The sequence below is a fragment of the Hipposideros armiger genome, unplaced genomic scaffold (genome assembly GCF_001890085.2).
Source record: "Hipposideros armiger isolate ML-2016 unplaced genomic scaffold, ASM189008v1 scaffold_645, whole genome shotgun sequence".
Taxonomy (NCBI): domain Eukaryota; kingdom Metazoa; phylum Chordata; class Mammalia; order Chiroptera; family Hipposideridae; genus Hipposideros; species Hipposideros armiger.
Window position 1 is genome coordinate 22,458 of NW_017731995.1, and position 23,771 is coordinate 46,228.

Sequence of the window (23,771 nt, forward strand, 5' to 3'; positions counted from 1 at the left end):
GAATAAGCAGAATTTATCCCTACAATTGAACATGCCAGAAATATGTGTTTACAAAACAGATTAAAACTGTAACTGTTTTAAAAATGAGGTAAAAGGCCAAGAAAATGATAAAATACAAGAACTGACAACATAAATCAGCATTATTTATAATAACTTAGAAATGAGTGGCAGAATTCAGGAAAGACTTAGAAATATAAAAAAAATTATTTCTGATATGAGGACTACACTAAAAAAAAAACATAAGAGGGAATGAACCCAATAGATAATGCTTTAAAGAAAGAAGGAAATTTTTAAAAAGCAAAGAGAAATGAAAAAAGAAAAAAAGGATTTGAGAGAATGTGACAAATTCTAAGGACAGGAAAAGAAGATTGAATATTTAAATAACAGGAGTCCCTCAAGAAGAAAGGCAGAGTAAAGGAATAAAACAAAGTAACTAAAAACACTTACTCAGTACAAGAAAACTTTCCTAAAATAAAAACCAAGTTGAAACTACACTATGAGAATACTGACTCAGAATAACCAATACTGCTATGGACTGAAGGTTTGTCCCCCGCTAATTCATATGTTGAAGTCATAATCCCCAGCATGATGGTATCTGTAGTTGGACCTTTGGGAGATAATTAGGTCATGAAGGTAGAGCCCTAATCATTAGGATTAGTGCCCTTAGAAGAAAAGACAGGAGAGAGATCATTTCTCTTTCCATGATGTGAGGACACAGCAAGAAGGGGGCCATTTGGAACCAGGAAAAGGGCTCTCGCCGAGAACCTAATTTGCTGGCACTGTGATCTTGGACTCCCAGCTTCGAGGATTGTTGAGAAATAAATGTTGTGTAAGCTCACTCTATGGTAGTTTGTTATAGCCGCCCAAGTTGACTAAGACAAACATCACAGCACCATCTGGTAAAATTAATGCACAATAATGAAAAGAAAAAAAGCCTATGGGCATCTAGGGAGGAAAAAAAAAGAACACAAAACACAACACTTCATGACCAAAGGAAATGGAGCTACATAGTTAAAAGACTTAAGAAAAGAGTGTGTGAACCAAGGATTTTATATTCAGCAAAAATAATTTTTAAGTATAAAGGGCACAAACTGTTATCAACAAGAATCTCAGGGAATATTATTCTCATGAGCACTTCCTGAGGGATATGCTAGAAAATAAGTTCCAGACAACTTAAGAGACATTGATATAAAGATGAATGGGGAGCATTAAATTTATATTTACCTGCAAGCCAAGAATAAATTAAGTCTAAGGGGAAGAGTACATACTGCTATGTCTGTATGTTCTGACACTGTAGATATAGTATATCAATTTTTTAAAATAGAAAAATGGGAGCGCACTTGCAAAACAAACAAACAAACAAAAACAAAAGCCCTCATGTTGACAGGAATCAGGAATCATAGTGTAGTAGTATTGGTATTTATATATATATATATATATATATATATATATATATATATATGGGATAAGACTAATGAGCAATTATGGGGTATTATAATGAAAATGTTCCCTATACGCTTAAGAACTGAACAAAATTATCATTATGGAGGAAATGGTATGCAAATGTGACAGCAAAGAGGTTTAGTAAAGGCTCTATAATCTCAAATCAAGTATCAATATAAATATGGAAGTAGGATATAAACTCATGATGTTTGATAAACTCATTTTATCATGAGATATAAAAATACATGTGTACGTAAAAATTTATAGAAATGTATACATAAATAGAAACACACACACACAGCCTGTCCACTGAAAAGGACCAGAAATAAGAACTAAGCCAGTAGCAGCAATGATCATTCCTAGCAAAAGGCTGTAGTCCTTTCTCACTATTAAGATACCAAAAATTCTTGGAGAAATGACTGAGTCTAGGTCTGGGGCAGAAAATGTATGAGATGATCCTGGAACATTCTGTAATACTAGATCTAGATAACAATCAAAGATGACATCATGACAATGATAGCATCACGTCACAGAGTCTCAAGAACCAAAGTGCTCATAGCCAAAGGCTTCCACTGTCCAAAGATGAGACAACTGATCCTCAATAATGATATTAATTGCAGTGGATTGAGTTCCATGAAATGTGTTTGAATCAATTAATTCATAATGACTTTAAGAAAGATCATTCCCTTTAGGGGATGATTTTATTATAAATACATAAAATCATTTTCATATAATACAAACAATTTTATTATACTAAAAAGTGGTAAAGCAAGGAATTAAGTATATTCCCTGCCTTCTCCCTATGAACCATACCACTGGGTAAGTACCAGTAGATGTGAGTATCTCCTTAGAGAGGCATTCTAACTAACAAATGAAGAAGAAATAAGAGAAGTAGAAAACATCATTTTCCTATTCTGAATGGATAAATAGTTCCAGGCATTAAGCATCTAGAGCTGCCAAGATGAGAGACCAGCAACATTTTGTGCCTCCCATGGTCTTACCAAACATTAACTTTTGTCTTATCAAAGGAATGAACCTGAGTTTGATACAGTATCAGATACTGCTCATTGGTAGGAAATATAGAGGGCAGAGGAATATGTTCAACTCTACCAGGAGTACACAATTATCAAAATGCAAATTGAGGAAAACTATAAATGACCCAGGCAACAGATGAATCATAAGGAAATGAAAGTGATAGAGGACTACTACAGAATAAAAATGACTACACACACACACACACACACACACACATACACATATATATTTTAAATGAGAATAAACGATAATGCCTAAGGATACATAATTATGTGACAAAATCATAAAAATGCAAAAAAGTGGTCACTATAAAAGTTAGAATCATCAGTATTTACGGAGGTGGAAGGGCTGTGATTCAGGTGGGACACATGGAGGGATTCCTGAGGGGGATGAAAACGTTCTTTGTCTTGACCAATCTGGGCTTCCCTTATCCTGCCACCACCACTTCCTCATTTGTGCCTCAACGTAGTATTTTGATTGTAGAGGGCTATTTTACAAGCTAATTCAAGAATCTTATGGAACTGTTTGCACAAAATAAATAAGTGAAGTTTCAGAATGTACATGTAGTTACCTAAAAATGTACCCATTGATTCATACATCTGCTCTTGACTGACAACTCTCTCATTTGAAAATTTCATTGCTTTTCTTGTTACAAAAGTGCTACTTTTCTTATGGCTAGGCAATTTTGAAGAGAAGTTGATTCTTTTATAATTTTGGGTCTATGTCTCTGTTTAGAGAAACTGGTGTGGCTAATAGAAGAATCGTCATCTGAGAATGAAAAGTCATCAATAGCCTGAAAGTTATAATCTTCATCTGTTGCACACAGTTAGTTTGCTTTCTTCATTGTTTTAGGGAAAGTGTCAAGTTCCCTTTTATTTTCCTTTTTCTTCTTGAACTTCAAAGAACTAGTAGCTCTTAGTTTTATTACTCTTGACTTGGAGGAAATTTCAATGTCATCAGACTCATCACTAATACCACTACTGCCTTTTCTTTTCATAATAGATTTCAGAGTCATGTTCTCAGGATTTAATTGTTTTGAAATTAGTCCATTTCCTTTGACATGAGTCTTTCTATCATCACCATCATTCCTTATTTTTACAGCATTTTCTGTTTCAGAATCTTCAAATCCATGCAGTGGGGGCTGAAACCCTATTCTTAGGGAATTCCTGAATTGTATATTGTGTGGGAAAGACAACATCACTATCTTCTGATTCTGTGGCATTCTGTAAAATGCAATGGTGGTCAGCTGCATTTTTAAAATTTTTCTCATCATCAGACTCAGAAGAAACATTCTGCTCTAAAATATTCCAGCTTTTATCACAAATACAGTTTTTATTTGGATTTAGGATGTTAGCTAATTTTTGATGTTTTGAAGTACCAAGAGAGCCTTGACTTTTCTGACAACCAACCTCTTTGGTTTCTGTTGAAAGGCACATGGGCTGCTCATCAGAACTTTCATCATCAGATGCAATGTTTTCATCACTATCCTCAACTGCTTTATATTTTGTCTCAAGCAATTCAGAGAAAACAAAATGGCGTAAAGTAAGCTGTCCAGGAGACCCTGAAGCTTTACTTGAGTCAGATGCTTTGTTTTTGTGGTCTTTACTCTTGAGTTTTCCACTGATTCATCATTGCTAAAATCACTGCAGAGACCATATGCTTCTTTTGCCAGTGGCTCTGCAGATTGTTCTGGGCCTCTGTGTTCTTGATAGTCAGGCTTTTTAGGCTATATAAGAAGCAATGACAGAAATATTAGGAAGCATCAAGGTAACAACATCAAATCTATCATACTGGAAAGAAATTAAATTTGGGCATATAATGTGTATATCACTTGGTACTTTGTAAAAGTACATTTAAGTAAACAAATAAACTAAAGCTTTGACATTTTCTTTCATGTATTTTACGTAAATATATTCAAGAAATACTTGAATATAAAGATATGAATTTACTGCACATGCTAGAGGTTTCGGAAATTATTATTTTGGTTTGTACAGCAGGAGAAAAATGTGTTCTATGCAACTGAGGCCATCACTGTATCCTAAATGGATCTGATATTTTTCTTACCACATTTTGAACTTCCCTAGCGGTGTCTTTGTTTTCGAGTGGGATGAATGGTAAGGGGAATGAATTTCTATCTAATTAGGATTCTGTTTCTCCTGGAATATGTAACTTGATCTGGGAGAGGGTAACAGCTGCTCCTCCCCAGTGAGTCTGTGGAGAAGCCAAACATTCTACAGTGCTGCCTATTTAACCACTGTGGAATCGACGTGAGGGAGTTTTGATGACATCTTCCCGTGCTGCCAAGGTGTCATGGCTGTTTTGGTGACTGGATCCTATTTTCTATTGTACAGAAAGCTGCAGTAGAAAGAAGCAGATATGACCTCTTATGTGGGTGTGTTTTGTTTAGTTTTTCAGTAGGTGATCTTTAAATAGTATTTCCATTTCTAACTTGAAATAATTGTAGAAACCAAGTGCCTTTGGAAGAATATGGTTGGATCATTTTAGTCAGTCACAGGACACGTTTTCCAGGCAATAGGATGATGGCGCAGAAGATGTGAAAACAATTGTGTAAATGTTGAACAGCAAATATTCACAGGTAATACTCCCTTAGATGCAGGCTTTTGAAAAATCAGTACATATGGGTCAGCATGAAAACTACAAAAAATAAAATAAAAAGGAGTGTTTTATGACACAGAGAACACACTTAAACCCCATCATTGACCTTTCACCAGACATTTCTATTCCAAACTTTGGCTTCAAGTCACATTACTCTTACATATATTGTCACCTTCCAAATCAGAAATTATTTAGGACATGTAAAAACTCCAAGCTGCTTCAAGTTATATATGGGACAAAATGAAACCATATATAAATATATATATATATATATATATATATATAGTGCCAAAAACATGTATACACATTTTAAGAAAGGAAAGCTGTATTAAAATTGTAATACTTAATATATACCGATAACAAAAGGTGAATGCAAGTTATGTTTGACTTCTGCAATTACAAGAGGTGCTCAAAGTAGTTACCATCAGTGTCCAGAAATTTCTGATGACGGCGAACTACTGCTTGAGCAAAATAGACCAAAGTGTCTAATTGTATACATTTTTTGTCACCCCAGGTATATAGCCATCATGCATGCACAGCACATATATATATATAACATATACACATACATACATGCATCGCAGCATGGCATGTTAGCAGTGCAATGTAGTGCAGTAGGTAAGAACATATACTTTGTAGTCAGACAGACTTGAGTTTGAACCAGCCTCCAACAATTATTAGCTGCTTGAATTTGAACAAGACATGCAATAAATGTATAAACACGTTATCTAACAGAGCAAGCACATGTGAAACTTGAGCTCTTGTTATTATTATCCAGTGACAGTGCCAGTGCCAGGGATGCAAAAGGTAAGAATCTTGCTCTTATGGTACAAGTCTGCCGGCTGTCATGCTTAGATGTGAAACTACGAAAAATAATGTTGGAGATGCATATGGCGTCTCACTATTATCTATAAATAATTTTCATAATAAAAAGAGCAGAGAATGAGCCCTAGCACGTAACCCCTCATGTTCACTTTTGCTTAGTAAAGCCCTGATCGTCAACTGTTGAAAGAGGAAGAAAGGGCTTCTCAGGGGAGAAGATGTGTAGAAGGAATAGACTTATTTGACCTCGGTAGCCTGTGTTTTGTAATCTCAGGGAGTGCTGGAGACGTCTGGGGATTTGCTGTTTTTGGAAGGAGACAGCTGAGTAATTTGAATCTGGGCACTGGGAGACCCTGAGTTCTAATGTTGGATTGGCCAGTGAGTCCACCAGAGGCGCTGGATGGGCACTGACATTCTGTGTTTCGGATTCTAGTAAACTGGGAACAGCCATTTCTCTTGCCTTGGAATTCTTCCATCCTGGTTCTCCCAGTGAGATTTAAGATAAAACTTCTTGGAAGCAGCCCACAGTGTGGGATAAGGATAAGGTAGCAGGTGTGGAGGGTGCTGAATGTGATACTTACTCTGGGATTGAGCGGGTGTGAGATACCAGTATCAGGTTCTTTTTATATGAAATGAAGTCTGCACTGGCTTCTCAAGGAAGCTATTTTATTTTATTTTATTTTTACTTCTTTATTTATTCTTATGTTATTGGGAAACAGCCATGGTCATTGGTTACACATTGCTTTCATGCTACAATGGCATAGTTGACTCTTTTAAGGAGGGCGCAGCTCACAGCAGCCCATGCGGGGATTGAACCGGCAACCTTGGTGTTAGCAGCACCACGCTCTAACCAACTGAGCTAACTGGTCACCCCTCAAGGAAGCTATTTTTTATGTTTCCTTGGAAGTCAGGTAATTAGACATGACATTCAGTGGTAACAATCTATGTTTGTGAATGTCTAAATATCTTTAAAGATCTAGTTATCCCAACTGGTTTAATACTGTTTCAACAAAATGACAACTTTAATCACCTGTGACTGGACGATGGTAACATTTGCCTGGCTCATTGGAAGCCCCTTGACCTAGTTCAATGCTGCCCCCAGACCTTTCCTTGCCCTTCACAATCACCTGAGGTACCCAAGAGGCTAAATTGCACCTACGGGTTGAAGGATGCCCTGATTAAATCTGAATTTACTTATACTAAGTCTGACGTCCTACAGGGATTCCAGGATATCTGAAGATCCGCTCTTCAACAGGAAACAAAGCCTTTTACTTGACAATGAAAAGTAAGGTTTAGAATACAAGTAAATTTAACAGATGTAGAATGATATTAAAACCTTTCTAAATAACAAACAACAACATTGGTGAACCTCACTATTAGGTTATTAATCTAAGTGAAAGAAGCCAGATACAAAAGACCACTATGATCCCAGTACATAAAATTTCCAGACAAAGCAAATATATACAGACAGAAAACAGATTCGTGGTTGCCTGGGACTAGGGGGATTGGGAACAAAGGTTGACTGCAAATGGGCACAAGGATTTTGGGGGGTTACTGGACATGTTGTAAAATTGGTTTGTGGTGATTGGTTGCACAACTTGGTAAATGTACTGAAAAAAAACAACTTCGAACTTTACACTTGAGGTGGGTGAATTTGATGGTATGGAAATTACATTGAATACCATCACTTTTTTTAAAAAACGAAAAGAGGAGTTCATGTCTCCCACTGACCGCAGATGTGTTTACACCCTTGCTGAGGGAGCCCAAATAAACACTGGATCATCTGGCTCAGAGGAAAGCTCTTGGTTCTGGTGCTGGCAGCACACCATCTGCTAGTGTTGCTCTGCTGATAGGACCCTTAAAAGCAGATGATGAGACAGGCAGCTCCCAAGGGCAGCACCATGTGTGCTGCTCTCACCCGTGTTACTGGCCTCCAACCCAGATGAATGCAGCTGCTCTGCCAACCTCTGACATTTTCCTCCCGGTCGTAATATGACTTTCCCGTGTCATTATTATTATTTACAAATACACAAAACCATTTAGATGGAGAGCTAAAACTGAAGGTTTCCTGTCCTATTATGAGCATGAATTGGCAAGGAGTCATGTTACCAGGAAGATGGGTCTTTTGTAACACCCTTGACAACTGGCTCTGATTCTCTGGGGCGCAGTAGAAAGGAGAACAAGAAGTGGGGAGATAGCATTTGGAAATGCGTGCCAAGGGAAAATCAGAGAAGGCAGGCATTGAAAAGGCTGCGGATTTCCAGAACACTGAGGAACCACGGCGGTCAAGGTCAGCGAGCAACGGTGTCTCTGTGAAAAGACAGGCCCTTCGATTTTTCAGGATAAAATTGCAAATGAGAAAGCTCAGTAACCAGAGACCAGCTCCCAAGCACTGTCTGTCCCATTATTGGGCACACTGAGTCTGTCCCCACATTCCTGTACTTTGACACCAAGTTTAGCTTTCCAGCCCCTCTTCACAGCAGGATCTCGGCTTTTCTGCCCTTTAAGTTATCACCTCCTCGCCAGACTTGGAATTTTCTAAAGAGACAGATGTCCTGCACCTGAGGAGGGGCCTTCCCTGGGTAAAGATCCATGTAGTGGACCCTTTACGTCATTTCTCTTGAGACCACAGTGACGTAGCCTATCCAAAATTGTAATATCAACAGTCGGGTGACAAGGAAACTAGTTGCAGGAATGAATGAATGCCTCAGACCTTTCATAGGCCCCAAGGAAATTTGCCTTCATTAGGACTTCACATACATATGAAGTTAATTTAAGTTTGCGAACTTTCCACCGTGTTAAGTGCACGGTGGAAAGTTCGCGAACTTAATTGTCTGACCTTGTATATCAGATCTGCTCCCTGTTTCATAAACACAATTCTGCACTGATAACCTGCAGCATAAGATCAAAGACCTGATGGATGAAACTCTTTCCTCGCTTTTGAATTTTTTCTGGAAATCATTTTTTTTCTGTCTTTATAGATAACATTATCAGTATATCTTTCCATTTGCTTGCACGGGACTCATTTTTACATGTTTGAATTAGTTCAACAAAGGATAACTGAACCCACTACACATAAGGCAAAGCATTAGATGCTCTGTTAAAAATGTCTGTCTTTCATGCCATTTATCTTTCATTTTGGTACATTTTTGAAATGATACACTGGTAAATCTCAACATAAGCAGCAGCTTGGATTTATGGGACATGTCTCTAATTACCACTTGCTAGCTGGGTATACTTAAAGAGACGTTTTTGAATCTCTCAGAACCCACTTTCATCCTTTGTAAAATGGAGGGAATGCCTGCCGTCTGTTACATTAAGTGTTGCCTCACACGCAGTCAGTGGCCTGTACATAATTATTAAATGGAGACGATAGTCCTGTGTTAGGCTGCTTGGCACATTGTTTGCAAAAGCATTTTGTAAACTATCAACGTTACACAATTGCAAGAAATGATTGTTATAAATAGCCCTAATAATTTTAAATTTGACTCATGCTCACCACCACGAGCTGGCAGAGCTGGCAGAACTGGGAGGTTTGCTTGGCTGCCACGCCTGAGAGCGAAGACTTGATAAGGGTATTGCCAGCTCTCATCTGATCCCCGTGGCCTGCTTGGTTGTTGTCTATCCAGAGCCTGACCTTAGCCTGACATTCCCCCTGGGAGCTGCTCTCCCGCTAGCTGAGAAGCTCCCTCAGACAGACTGAGTGAAGTCGGAAGCTTAACTCCCTTCGGGGTCATTACTTTAGCTCAGCAGCCTTATGACAGACCATCACAGGCAATGTTGAAAACCCAAATCCTTCTGCATCCGTGGGAAACATGGGAGATCTAGTCCAGGAAGCAATCTTGCACCTGAATAGTGCAAAAGATTATATAAGCTTTAAGAAAAGAAAAAGGAAAAGGAAAGTCAGGGGTAGAGGTAGGGTAAAAGTTGGGAACAGCTTGTTAACAGTCGATAGAGCTTTGACATTTGTGAGAATAAGAGAGTGTCCAGTTTCCCCCCTTTACAAATGAAAACGATAGCGTATGCCGTTCATGTTTCCTCATCAGCACATTGGGGACAATGTAAATAATAAAGGCATCCAAGAAATGAACAAAACCGCCATCACGAGATATGAACATGCAGTGGCCAGGTGGGCTTGTTCATTAGTTTTGGGGCCACACTCAGAGGAAGACTGACTGTGAAGCAGGAGTTTCTGGGTCTCTGTGAGTGTTGGGGTTCCCAGAAGTAGTGGAGTGTTGGGGGGTGGGAGAGAAGGCAGGTTACAATCAGGTAGCATTTCTCTATAAGCATGCCTGGTAAACGAAAGATCTCAGAAGACGGTAGCTCAAATCACCTCGGATTTAGTAGTCTAGCTGTGATTCTGTTATTGTTTTAAATACAATCTTACTTTCTTAACAATGTTTTATTTATAATTTATGTTATTCTTCTTAAAGAGGCCCCAACACCATATAATCTTCAGGCTCTGTAAGACCTGGACCTACCCCTGCCTACACTGCAATTCATCTGGTTTTGATATTTTTTAAAAAACATAATTTCTGGACACCTAATCGCTACACTAGGCCCTGGGGACAGTGAATGAGCAGGCAATGACCCTTTCTTTTGGCAAAAACACCTTTCCTGTGAAGACCAATTCAAAACAAGCAATCCCTAGGGGGATGCTGCTACGGAATGGAGTTCGGTGGAAGCTGGCCTCGGCAATCAGGAAAGGCCTCCCCGCAGGACTGCTCACGAAGACCTGAGCAAAGGGAGACGCACGGCCATTCCAGGGTGTGCAAAGTTTAGGGATGGAGTCAGGGGGGAATTCAGAAGCTCAGTGAGGCTCTGGTGTAAGCACTGGAGGAAGTGAGCCAAGGAGAGGTGAGCAGGGCCTGATCCGGGAGGGCCAGAGGGCACGGCTAAAGATTCTGTGCGGGGCCGGCCGAGTGGCGCGATGGTTAAGAGCTGGCTTGGGACGCCAGAGGGCCCCGGTTCGGATTCATGTATGAGGGCCAGTGACACTGCCCTCTACAGCTAAGATGCTGAACAACAGCTCGACCTGGAGCTGGGCTGCTGTGAGTCGCCGGCGACGGCGTAGGCTGCAGCCCCTGTGGCAGTGGGTTGCCATGGGCTACCGTGTGTAGCCAGCAGCCAGCGTGAGCGGCCAGCAGCCGCAGTGAGCGGCCGTCCAGAAGCCGGTGACTGATGTGGCTCGCCCGGAAAGAGCGCAATGATGGTGCCAACTTGGGCCAGTGAAGCAACGTCCTCCACAACTAGACTGAAGAACAAAACGACAACAAGTTGTTTGTTCCCCTTCCCCCAATTCCCCAGCACTGTTCCCATCCCCCCAATTCCCCAATAAAAATCTTAAAAAAAAAAAAAAAGATTCTGTCCGAAGCACAATGGAAGCCAGGGAAGCGTTTTAGGCAGGGAGTGACCTCATGGGATGTGTGTTTGCCAAAAGTTACCCTGGCTGTGTTGTGGAAAAGGAGAAAATGTCGAGCCACAAATGGATCAGGGAGTCACTGAAGAAAATCAGAAGACCAGCTTGGACTGTGAGACAAGAGGGAATAGTCAGACATGAAGCAGAGGTCAGGAGCTCGTGATTGAATATGGCAGTGCCGGTGAGAGAGGGAACCAAAGGTCACACTCAGGCTCCAGCGCCTGGGCAGATGAGGGTACCATTTTCAGAAACGTGGCAGCCCGGGGTTGGGGTGGCGAGGGCAGAAAGAGGTCGATCCAGTCACCAGTCTGGAGCAGGTTGAGTTTTAGGTGCTAGTGAGACACCCAGGTGGAGATTTTCTAGGTAGTTTCATGAAATATTCTTGAGCTCGAGGATACAAACTTTAGCTCAGTAAAATGACACAGAATGGTAAATCTTGGACCTTTGGGGTCCTTTCAACCATTGAAATTACACATATTAAGTCTGTGAGTGACAAGGGCCTATTGTAGAATAAAGCAGAGGACCAGGGGGAATGAGACTTTTTATTAAATGTATTTATATAATACATTCATTTAACTCTGTTCTATGATTCTAAATAAGAAGGCCTATACAACATTATGCAATATGGAGAAGTCCCCAAATTACCAAATTCTTCCTGAAATTTGGGGGTTATTAAAGAAAACAAGGAAACAGTTGTCAGGGCCTGTCAACACTTCTAAACTTAACCTAAAGTACATCAGCCACAAACAAAGTGACTCACCTTTCGGCAGGGGGAGTCTCCCACCCTATAGCGTGGTAGTTACCTGGAGCTCATTACAAGTGGAGTTAGGAGGCCTCTGATCACTGCCTATAAACGCTATTTATTGAAATACCAGATCTGCTGGCAAGGCTGGTACTCCTGACTTTTGGAGGTGCCGATGAGTTTTGGTCTTCCTGAATCTCCCTTACTATCCCGACACTTGCTAAGAATAACAGTAGCCTACATTTAAGAAAGCAAACTATGGGGCCGGCCAAGTGGCACATTGGTTAAGAGCTGGCTTGGGACGCCAGAGGGCCCTGGTTCAGATTCATGTATGAGGGCCAGTGACGCTGCCCTCTACAGCTAAGATGCTGAACAACAGCTCAACCTGGAGCTGGGCTGCCGAGAGTAGCCGGCGATGGCATAGGCTGCAGCCCCTGCTGCAGTGGGTTGCCACGGGCTACCGTGTGTAGCCAGCAGCCAGCGTGAGCGGCCGTCCAGAAGCCGGCGACTGATCTGCCTCGCCCGGGAAGAGCGCAATGATGGTGCCAACTTGGGCCCGTGAAGCAACGTCCTCTACAACTAGACTGAAGAACAAAAGGACAGCAACTTGTCTGTTCCCCTTCTCCCAATTCCCCAGCGCTGTTCCCATCCCCAATTCGCCAATAAAAATATTAAAAAAAAAAAGAAAGCAAACTATGGCTATGGATGGTGGCTATGGGATAATGTTAGAGATTTCCACTTAATAGTAGATGATAATAAAGTCCAGAACCCCTTGACATGGCCCTTCAAATAAAAATATTCAATATCTATATGCATCTACCATGTGCCAGGTGTGATGGGGGTGTCAAGTTACAAAAGTACTCTATTTGAAATAGTACAAGAGCCAGAGTCAGTTTCTGCCTATCTCTACCTACTCCCCACCGCTACCCGGAATGATACTGTTTTTGCTTTTGTTTTCATACTCCCATGCATGTGCTCGAGGCTGCTGGAAAACTCTGTATCGACCTCTGTGCCTTCTCAGACTCCACCCACCTGGGCTGCCTTGCCTCTTCATCTGCATTCCCCATCTCCCTTGTTGGCACCTTGGCTGAGCTGTCCCTGCATTGTGTTACTGTCAGCTGTCAGCCTTTCTCCCAGGAGTATGAGCTCCTGAGGGCAGGGACTAGATCAATTTCTATTTTTCTATTTGTCATCCTAGCTTCCAGCACAGTATCTGTCCACACGGCAGGCACTTGGTAAATGTGTGCTGAACAAACAAATAATGGCATTTTCAAGAGGAAACCAAAGAGGAAAAAACGGTTGAAAGATGAAACCCTGTTTTCACTAAAAAGGGAATTGTCAGTTTACTGGGGATCTGATTGCCAATCAAGACCCATGAAAATAATTCTCCCCAAGATAGAGATTTTTTTTTAAAACAAAAGATGCTAATCTTGAAAAGGCTTGTAGTGTTGTTGATTCTAAAAGCGATTCTACTAAAAAACACAATGTGATCAAATAAAAAACTCCAAAATATTGGGTTGTCGGAAAAGTCATGATGCATTTTTGCAAAGGAAAACATAGAAAAACTACATCGTGACTTTTCTGACAACCAAATAGAAAATGCTGATGCTTGGAATATATATGATTATATTTTTTCCCTTCAATGTAGACAAGGTTGTGAGGAAATGTAAATTATTCATCATAGTTAAGTCTAGCCAGGGTCAGGTGGTGGTATTTGGTCACTCCATGGACTTAACGTTTAAGGAGAATACTTAATGGGAGATCTGGGGAACTAAGATCACTCATGAGTTGGGATGATTATCATAATCAGAGTGATCTGTAACATATATATTAGGATATCTAACTGACCACTCTTCTTAAGGTAGTGTCCTTGAGAGGCCATTTTTTCCCCCAATGATACTGCTATACAGCAAAACACTTTAATGTCTCCTCTTTTGGAATCATTCAAGGTCCACCCAAGATTTGTGAGAAGAAATTCACATGACACTATATAATTTATTCTGGGTTGTTCCAATGAGAAAACTAAAATATATGGGCTGGTTTTGCGAGAAATCAGTTTCAACACAATAGAAAGAAGATTTTTCCAATGATTTGAGCCATCCAACAATGGAATGAATTTTTGGTAATGGAACATTTTCACCAGAAGTGTCCAGGCAAACACACTAGGTGGCCACTTACAGAAGTGATAAAGAGGATTGCTGTATTTCAAAATCTCTTTGAAATCTGAGAATCTGTGATTCCAAGAATATCTGAGAAATTATTTTATAATCACACTACATGTGTAGTATTATAATCTGCACTCGTCAAGCCCTTACTTCTCCACGTCTATGCTCAAATGTTACCTTATTATAGAGATCTTCTGAAATATTATGCTCACAATCTCTTTTCTTCCCTCTTACCTTGCTCCATTTCTCTCCATAGAGCTTCTATCTGATATGTTTTAAATTTACTTGTTCATTTATATATTGTCTCCCCCAACTAGAATGTAAGCTCCATGAAAGAAGGGGCTTTGTATGTTTCCTTCACTGCTCTCACCCCAGCACCTAAATTAGAATCTGGCATGTAGTGTGTGTTTAATAAATTTCAAATAAAAATATTAAAACATTACAGAAAAATTACAAATGAGAGAGAGAACTAGAGGAGAGTAGAGCACAGGTCCACTATTTTTTTTGTACATAATTATATATCCCCAAATTAGCACAGTGGTCAACATATTATATGGGCCAATACATAATTGTTGAAGAAATGAACTTGTGCTGTCATTTTTACGTATTTTCTTCTCACCTTTTTTTTCAAAACACACATAGGTTTTTATATAATTGTAACCATCGTTCACTGTTCTATCTAAAATGTCATTATACAGCTGAATAACTTATTCACCAGACTTGGCTATAATGATCTGATATCATTTCCAAATCACACAAAAAAGATGTGGTACCACTAATGCTACACAAAATATATGTGACAGGCCATAAAAAAACAATGAACTCATCATGTCTAATTTCATAATCATCTCTCTCATTAGTATCATTGAAAAGAGTCATAGTTATTTTTGGAGGCAGAATACCATTATGAGTTATGATAATAATAGTTAGCCAAACATTCTTGCAAAAGAAAAAAGTTGAAGGACTTACACTTTCTGATTTCAAAATATGCTACAGAGCTATAGTAATTAAGACTTTTTTGGTATTCCCATAAGAAAATGGGCACATAGATCCATAGAATAGATTTGACTTTCCAGAAAGAAACTCTTACATTTATGGACAATTAATTTGCCACAAAGGCACAATACAATTCAATAGGGAAAACCATCGGCTTTTCAAAGAAAGGTGCTAAGACAATTGGATACCTGCATGCAAAAAGATGAATTTAAACTCTTACATTGCACATATGCAAATATTAATATTAGGTCAAAATGGGTAATAGACCTAAATATAAACACCTAAAACTATAAAACTCTTAGAAGAAAACATAGGAGTAATTCTCTCTAACCTTGAACTAAGAGGTTCAAGCAATAGAAGCTCAGGCAATAGAAGAAAAAAATTGATAAACTGGACTTCATCAAAATTAAAAACATTTCCTCTTCAAAAATAACCAACAGACAAGCCACAGAATGGGAGAAAATATCTGCAAATCATATAGCTGATAAAGTCCAAAATATATAAAGAATTGTTGCAATACAAAAAGAAGACAACCCAATTTAAAAATGAGCATGGATTACATTTGAATACATATTTTACCAACGTAGATAAAAGAAGGCCAATAAACACATGAAATGATATCAGCTCAACATCATTAATTATTAGAGGAATGAAAATTAAATCTACAATGAGATGCCATTCATATGCACTAAAATAGCTATAATCAGAAATACAAGCAACTAATTAGGATGTTTAGAAACTGGAGATCTCATCATTGCTGATGGGAATGTAAATTGGTTCAGCCATTTTGGAAAATAGTTTGTCAGTTTCTTGAAAAGTTAAATGGTAAGTTTACCATATAACTCAGCAGTTCCGCTATAACTCATCTACCTAAGAGAAATGAAAATACATGGCCACGCAAAGACTTACATAAGAATGTTCATAGTAGCATTACTTATAATCACCCAAACCTGGAAACAACCCAAATATTCACCAACTGCTGAAAGTATAAGAAAAATATAGTATATCATACATGTATTAATAAATGTATATTTCAATGCATACACATTTTAACAGATTTTTATATATCTGTATGCTAAAATTACATTTATGAAGTCCTATAAACTATTATATTTTACCACATTCATAAGCATATGAGCATATATTAATTTTAAGTTAGCACCTGTTCAGTTTTCAGTCCAATCACAAATCTGGGTTCAACCTCTGGCTCCACCAGGTCTTAGTTGTGGTCCTGGGCTAGTTACTTGACCTCTCTGAGTCCATATTAGTAAAATATGGGTAATAATATACACCTTACAGAACTGTAAGATTAAATGAGATATAATATGTAAAATGCTTAGCACTAGACTGGCACAGTGTCAGTTCTGAATAAATCACACCCAGTGTTTTTATTTGCCTTTTTGGCGTTTTACTTGTCGCTCTAGTTGTTTACTAATAATACTCAGGGGCGAGGCGGGGAAGCCATTTTGTGCAGTGGAGAAAGCCACTTCTGCACGTCTGGCTGCCTGAGTTCAAATTTTTCACTTAATCTCTCAGAGCCTTGGCTGCCAAAACCTGTAAAGGAGGATGGCGTCAGTCCTTTCACAGGACTTGTTATGATTAGGAAAATTAGATTTAAGTGCTTTGTAAACTGCAAAGTACCATAAAAATATAAAGTGCTTTATTATTCTAGCCTCCTGTTCCCATCAATGCCACCCACACTATGTTTTCAGGAGAGCCTGAATAACTACTCATAGAGTGATGCGTAGTCATCTCTCAACCTCTAAGGTGATAATGAAAGAATCTTTGAATGGCCACGGTGGTGGGAGCGAGTCAGTTTCAAAATAAAGTTTATTCCCCTGCTGCTTGAATACAGAGTAAAAACTGTGTCACTCTCTCTCTAACACGCTCTCTGCCTGTCCTCATGAGCTATCAGGCTCAGCTAAATCTGTCCCTGGCCAGTATGTTAATAATCCCCACTGGTTCTGAGACCTCCATCCACCACCGTTGTAACATTCTTTGTGTTCAAATGTCTAGCTGACGTCTGATGCTTAAAACAGCCTATGCTTTCACTCTTCTCCACATTGTCACAGCCTGTATCACCACTCTTAAAAGGCTATCGCAGCCACTCCTAGCGCCAGTTGCTGACCAGCCTCCCACTCGCCTCCCAGCCTGCTTCTGGCTGCCTTGAATGCCTGGTTCTTCCAGCTCCTTGGGGGTCTGACAAAGCGGGGACCATGTCTACCTTTGGCTACAGGAGAGGACTGAGCAAATATGAATCCATCGATGAGGATGAACTCCTTGCTTCCCTGTCAGCGGAGGAGCTGAAGGAGCTAGAGAGGGAGCTGGAAGACATTGAACCTGATCGCAACCTTCCCGTGGGGCTAAGGCAAAAGAGTCTGACTGAGAAAACCCCCACAGGGACGTTCAGCAGAGAGGCACTGATGGCCTATTGGGAAAAGGAGTCCCAAAAACTCCTGGAGAAGGAGAGGCTGGGGGAGTGTGGAAAGGTAGGCGTTTGGGACTTTTCCTTGGCTACTCCTAGCTCCCCACCACCCCGCCCCAAAAGAGGAACCCGTTTTCTCTAACTTTGCAGTCCTCATAATTTTTCTTATAACCTGCTACTGAAAAATTACTTGGGTTGAAATAGTCATGTAGCTTCTATGGCCACCAAATGGATCATAATATGTAAAGTTATTGGCTGGGGTTCTATAATTGACTAATGATGGAATCTTCAAGAAGAAAATAATTCACAAGTATGACATGGGTTTAGATATTTTGTCAAATGTAACTCTAATTTGAGTTATAAGTGGGGTATGATGTGGCATAGCATCTATCTATCTATCATCTATCTATCTATCTACCTATCTACCTATCTATCTATATATATATGTTATAGTTAAGTAAATTTATTTTTGTCTATAAAGACAAAAGTTCATACTCTGGTTGCTTTGACTGCGATGGTGGCTACAGTAAAAACAATTCTTTTTTTTCCCACACCAAGAAGTGTGGGGTCGCGGGAAGTACATGGGACTGAGAATGAGGGGAGCTTATTTCTGTCCCTGCTCTGTCCCTAAGTTGTTATACTTTCAACAGCTAGTCACTTCTGCATGATTCTCTTTCCCACCTGTCCATTGAGGTAGTGGTTTTTCTGTTTGTTCATTTTTTGGGTTTTGTTTGTTTGTGTGTGTGTATGAATCAAAAACCCCTCTGAGATTTTGATACGTTATGGGCCGTCTCCTTGAGAAAATGCACATGCGCTGTGCATACATACACAAGCTTTTACATAGAATGTCAAAATGACAGTACACATCCTGAACCCACCTACGGACCCAGGTTAAGCATGTCTGTGTACATGATCTCTAAGACTCCTTCCTACTTACAATGGTGGTTATGAGGCCAGGAAACGTACTGATATGAGAGCTCAGGTCTGTTAAGTTCTTCTTCTCTGCCCAGTACACAGTTACTCTCAATGTGCCAAATGAGTCGTCAACGAAAGGAAGTTCAAAGGATTTTGCTCTGGGAAAATAGTAATGGCAATGAGAACACTAATGAAACAAATTTCTGAATTTGTGAAAGAACACAGGTCAGGAGCAAGAGCTGAGAACCTCTGTGCTCCCCTGGAACCATCTAAAATCAAAATGGCCTGGAGCCAATGGTAAGACTTCCAGGTACTAATCTAGGCTCTGTTAGATGATCTCCGTGGTAGGGTATGTGGGCCACATTTGTAGCAAGACATGTGTGTGAGCTTTGTCCATGTCAATCATTGAAGGAAGGGTCACTGGGATCAGGCCAGGGTCTGCCAAGGCCACGGTGGCTGCCTGCACTGAAGGGCTGGAAGGGGAGGTGATAAAGGACACACATCACAGGCCAGGATTTGGGCTGGTCAAGTCTTCCATGACCATGAGTTTTAGAAGGTTTTTTTGTGTTTTGTTTTTTGGGGTTTTTTGATGTGGGAATGTGTGTCAGAAATCTGATTCAAAGATATATGACATTTTTTATTACAGTTATGAAACGACTTCCTTAATAAAAAGATTTAAATTGTCCCAGAAGATCCAGGAGAGACAGTCATTGTAGCAATAACCCAACAAAGGCATTTTAATGTCATAATGTTTTGAGGTGGGTGGGGAAACAAAGGGCAAAGCCTGTTGTCAGCTGTTGATGAAACCCACCTGACCCTGCCAAAGGTCCTGGTGATCCCTGCCAGGGGCTTATCAGCTCAATTAGAGAGGCTGCTGTGTTGACGAACTTTGATTCCTTTCTCGGCTAGTTAACATTTCTCCCACTACATTTTCCCTGCTGGCCAGCTGTCTCTGTAGTCACAAGGAGTGCCGAGCAGAAGCTTGCTGGTGAAGGGTGTAAATCCATCCCCACCACAGGAAAAAACTCAAGTAGCTGATGGGGGGGTGGGGGTGGGGGGCAGTGTAAGGGAAGAGCAGCATAGTACGGAGCACGAAAAAGGAGAAGGGATCTCTGCTATCAGGCTACTGGCTGTGTCACTGCTTGTGAAAATCACATTCCACTCCTGCTGAATGACAGCCTATGCCTCCCTGGGGTCACACAAAGTTATGCTCTGTTAAATAGCTCCAGGGGGCCTGGGGGACCAAGGCTCTAGCTCCCCTAGCTAGTGTTATCTGCTGGGCCCCGGGCAGAGGTGCCACCTGCATTTTTTCATTGAATTCTTACCTTCTGCACATGAGAGCTGAGACTAGGAGAGGTGAAGAAGATCACTTGAGATGAATAGTTTCCAAGTAGAGCTGAAATTCAGACCAAGCTCTGTGGGTACAAAGACCACGATTCTCAAAATGGGGGTGCCCACCCACCAGCATCATCTGTGAGCTTCTTAGAACTGCTCATTCTAAGCTCCCCCAGACCTGCTGAATGAGGAATTCTGGGAGTGGGGCCCAGCATTGAGCGGTCTCACAAGCCTGCGGGTGAATATGACACACACCACAGTGTGAGAACCGCTCAACGTCACTAATTTCTCTGAGAACCCCCAGAGGGGACTCGTCTAAAGTCAGACAGCTCTTCATGGGTAGACCCAGAACCAGAGCCGAAAACCAGTCCTCTCATCTCCTTGTTCATGGAATGATGCCCGGGAGGTGATCAGGAGAAATGGGCGGCCACCCTTTCTTGTGGCCTTACTTATTCTCCAAGTGTACCAACATTCACCTTCTCCTACTGCTCCTCCAGCACCCCACACCTCACGGCCTCACCTTATCCCCACCCTCTCACCCCCATTCTCACAGGGATTAGGGCTGACTCCAGAGCAGCGGCAAACAGGAGATCTGGAAAAGTGTAGTCAGTCCCGGTGCCAGAGTAAGTTAGAAAGTAGACAAAGACTGAGTTTCACATCCTCCTGCCTCCCCTCTCTAGACACCTTTCTCTCTTCTGACATTCTTCTTCTAGATGTCCCCACCTAGCATCACCCACCATCTCAGATAGTCTAGATCTATCCAGATTTTACAACTAAAAATCCTGCTTCCTGGGATAGCTTTCAGTCCCAGGCAAACCAGGGCTGTTGGTCGCCTTATCCCCACCCAGCCCTGTCAGTACTTTTCTCCTGGACCTAGTCCTGACTCAGAGGCTCTTAGCCAACATCATCGTACATCCATTCAGTAAACAAATATATACTGAGCCCCTGCTACATGCTGAGCACGGTGCTAGGTGAACAAAACAGACACATGCCCTGCCCTCACCCTGCTAATGGTCTTTTGGGAAAAATGGTAGGTCATTAAAATAGGCACTTAACTGGGGGAAGTACAAGTTGTGGGAATGCATCGAAGGATAATTTGAGGGGTGTCAAAGAAGGCTTTCTGGAAGAAGTGTCATTAGGTATGACACAATAACTCATTGCTGGACAGCAGTTTCACATATTTTCTCTTCAGGTACATGCTGAGGGGGAAACATCTCCTGCAGGTAAAGCCTAAAGGTCTTTTAAAAGCCAAAGGGGATAAAATTTAATGGTGGCATCAGAGGCAGTATATCTTGGATTTTGAGACAGGCCCCTTTCCTCCAAATATGGCAATAGCTAAACACACACACACACACACACACACACACACACACACACACACACACAGCGTTCCTCTCCCTCCTGACCCTGAAGAAGTGAGTAAATTAAGACTGGACAAGCCATCCCAGGAGCAGCTGACCCCTTCCCCAGGCCATCACTTGGTGCCTGCCACTCCAAACAAGTGGATAACTGAAGGCTATTTTGTGATAGCAACAGGGCAAACAAACCTGGAGACAAGCACCATGTTTTCCAAAGCTCCTTTCACATGCCTGAGGCAGCAGGAGCCCTCAGGGTCAAAAAAAAAAAAGTTGCCAATGTAGAGGGGAGAATCAAGGCTTTGGGAACAGGAGGAACATGGGGCTTTACAGACTAGAAAGATAGCATTAGGGAACATTTAACTGTCAGAAGTTTGAAAAAAAAAAGAATTTTATAAGAAAAAATAGCAAGAAAAAAAAGAAAAGAAGGGGCCAGTTGGGAGTCTTAGTATAGAGTCTTAGTAAACAGAAAAGACAGAAACAGAAAGAAATGGTGTTTGCTTGAAAGTCTTTCATAATTGATACATGCTAAATAATTTAAGACCACCAGGCTGAGGCAGTGGCCTCCTTCAAGACTTCCTCCTGTTTTCTGCTGTCCCACATTACGGTTAGCATCTAGCTAGAGCCAAGAGCGATCACCTTTCCACCACGTGTCTCCTGCAGCCCGTCTCAGTTAACCCTGTGCTAGAGTGAGATTTCAAGCTGATTTGCGGAAAAGGGTGATTTCAATGTTTTTCTGCCTGAAGCTGGGTGTTGGCCTGCGGCTGCCCTGAACAGCAGCTCTGCCCCTCAGCAGGGGCAGGGGGTGTGGGGTCTCCCAGACCCCGTGAAGTAGATAAACATCGGAGGAGCAAATGATGCCCCCCTACCCACCCCATCTATACTAAGACAGGCCGGAGCCGACAGTCCTTGTCTCCTGGAACATCTGCTCTAAGAGACAAATTTGGGGAACAGTTGTGAATATTAAGGAAGGGAACCCATTCACATGTTGTATATGCTAGTTGTCATTTGTTTGTTTGGGATGAAGAATTAAGCAAGGTCAGAGGGATGGTTCTAGAAGGGAGAGTTGAATTTGCTAAACTGTAAGTACACTGGGAGTCAAGTCGCTCACACTCAATAGTTAAGAGAACAAAAATTTATCACGGGTTTTCCAAAGTTGACGTTTCGACTCCCTTGTTCAAAGTGGCAAAAATGATAGTCAATGTTCACTCAACCAACTGAATTCTGGATATTTATTCCGCAGAAAACAAAAGAGATGTTTGTAGAAAAAGCTGTTGAAAGTTTTGCAGTGAAATGTTAACTTCAGTCACACAGGAGATTCACTTTTTTCCTTATATATTTTTGTATTGCCTGCCATACAAAATGTTTAATGTTTTTTTTTTAAATTTATGGAGATATCATTGACATAGAACACTGTATTAGTTTTAGGTATACAACATAATGATGGTGAAACCCTATGACTTGTAAAATCAAAAACGGTGCTTAAGAATGACGAACGTAATGATGATGCCATGCTCTTTAGGTCGCAGAAGAAGACAAAGAGGAGAGCGAGGAAGAGCTTATCTTTACGGAGAGCAACAGCGAGGTTTCTGAGGTGTACACGGAAGAGGAAGAGGAGGACGAAGACCAGGAGGACGAGGAGGAGGAGAGCGAGGAAGAGGAGAGCGAGGAGGAGGAACGCGCGACCGACAATGAGAAAGATATTAATGGAACTGTAAATGATGACAGTAGGCCAAAGACCTTTAAAAGTCAAATAGAAAACATTAGTTTGACCAATGGCCACAGCGCACGAAACGCAGAGTCGCCGGCGGCGATCCACCCGTGCGGAAACCCCACGGTGATCGAGGACGCTTTGGAAAAGATTAAAAACAACGACCCTGACACCACGGAGGTCAACCTGAACAACATCGAGAACATCACGTCGCAGACCCTCGCCCGCTTCGCCGACGCGCTCAAGGACAACACGGTGGTGAAGACCTTCAGCCTGGCCAACACGCACGCCGACGACAGCGCCGCCCTGGCCATTGCGGACATGCTCAGGGTCAACGAGCACATCACCAACCTCAACATCGACTCCAACTTCATCACGGGCAAGGGCGTCCTGGCCATCATGAGGGCGCTGCAGCGCAACACCGTACTCACCGAGCTGCGCTTCCACAACCAGAGGCACATGATGGGCAGCCAGGTGGAGATGGAGATCGTCAAGCTGCTGCGCGACAACACCACGCTGCTCAGGCTGGGCTACCATTTCGAGCTCCCAGGACCGAGGATGAGCATGACGAGCCTCTTGACCAGAAACATGGATAAGCAGAGGCAGAAGCGGATGCAGGAGCAGAAGCAGCAGGAGGGGTACGATGGAGGAGCCAACCTGAGGACCAAAGTCTTGCAAAGAGGAACGCCGGGCTCTTCACCGTGTGCATCGCCCTGGTCCTCCCCCAAACAACCCAAGAAAGTCCAGACTGTGAGGAGCCGACCTCCGTCTCCTGTGGCCCCGCCCCCACCC

The 23,771-nt window shown here is 41.5% G+C and overlaps 2 protein-coding genes and 1 non-coding gene across 3 annotated transcripts in view; 1 reads left to right on the top strand and 2 right to left on the bottom strand.

The window, feature by feature from the left end:
• Window positions 1–3,122, bottom strand: part of LOC109372571 (nuclear pore-associated protein 1-like) — a 12,258-nt gene extending 9,136 nt beyond the window's left edge. Inside the window, exon 1 of the mRNA XM_019625920.1 lies at window positions 3,050–3,122. The gene's annotated coding sequence lies outside the window, so the exon portion shown is untranslated. The remainder of the gene's footprint in view (window positions 1–3,049) is intronic.
• A 3,589-nt stretch (window positions 3,123–6,711) lies between these two features.
• TRNAS-GCU (transfer RNA serine (anticodon GCU)) lies at window positions 6,712–6,785 on the bottom strand. The gene has a single exon. It is a non-coding gene; the product is annotated as a tRNA-Ser (tRNA).
• Window positions 6,786–17,284: 10,499 nt separating this feature from the next.
• The window catches only part of LMOD2 (leiomodin 2), an 8,138-nt gene continuing 1,651 nt past the window's right edge, over window positions 17,285–23,771 (top strand). Inside the window, 2 exon segments of the mRNA XM_019625914.1 lie at window positions 17,285–17,727; window positions 22,791–23,769. Coding sequence (XP_019481459.1) covers window positions 17,455–17,727; window positions 22,791–23,769 — 1,252 coding nt within the window. The 5' untranslated portion in view covers window positions 17,285–17,454.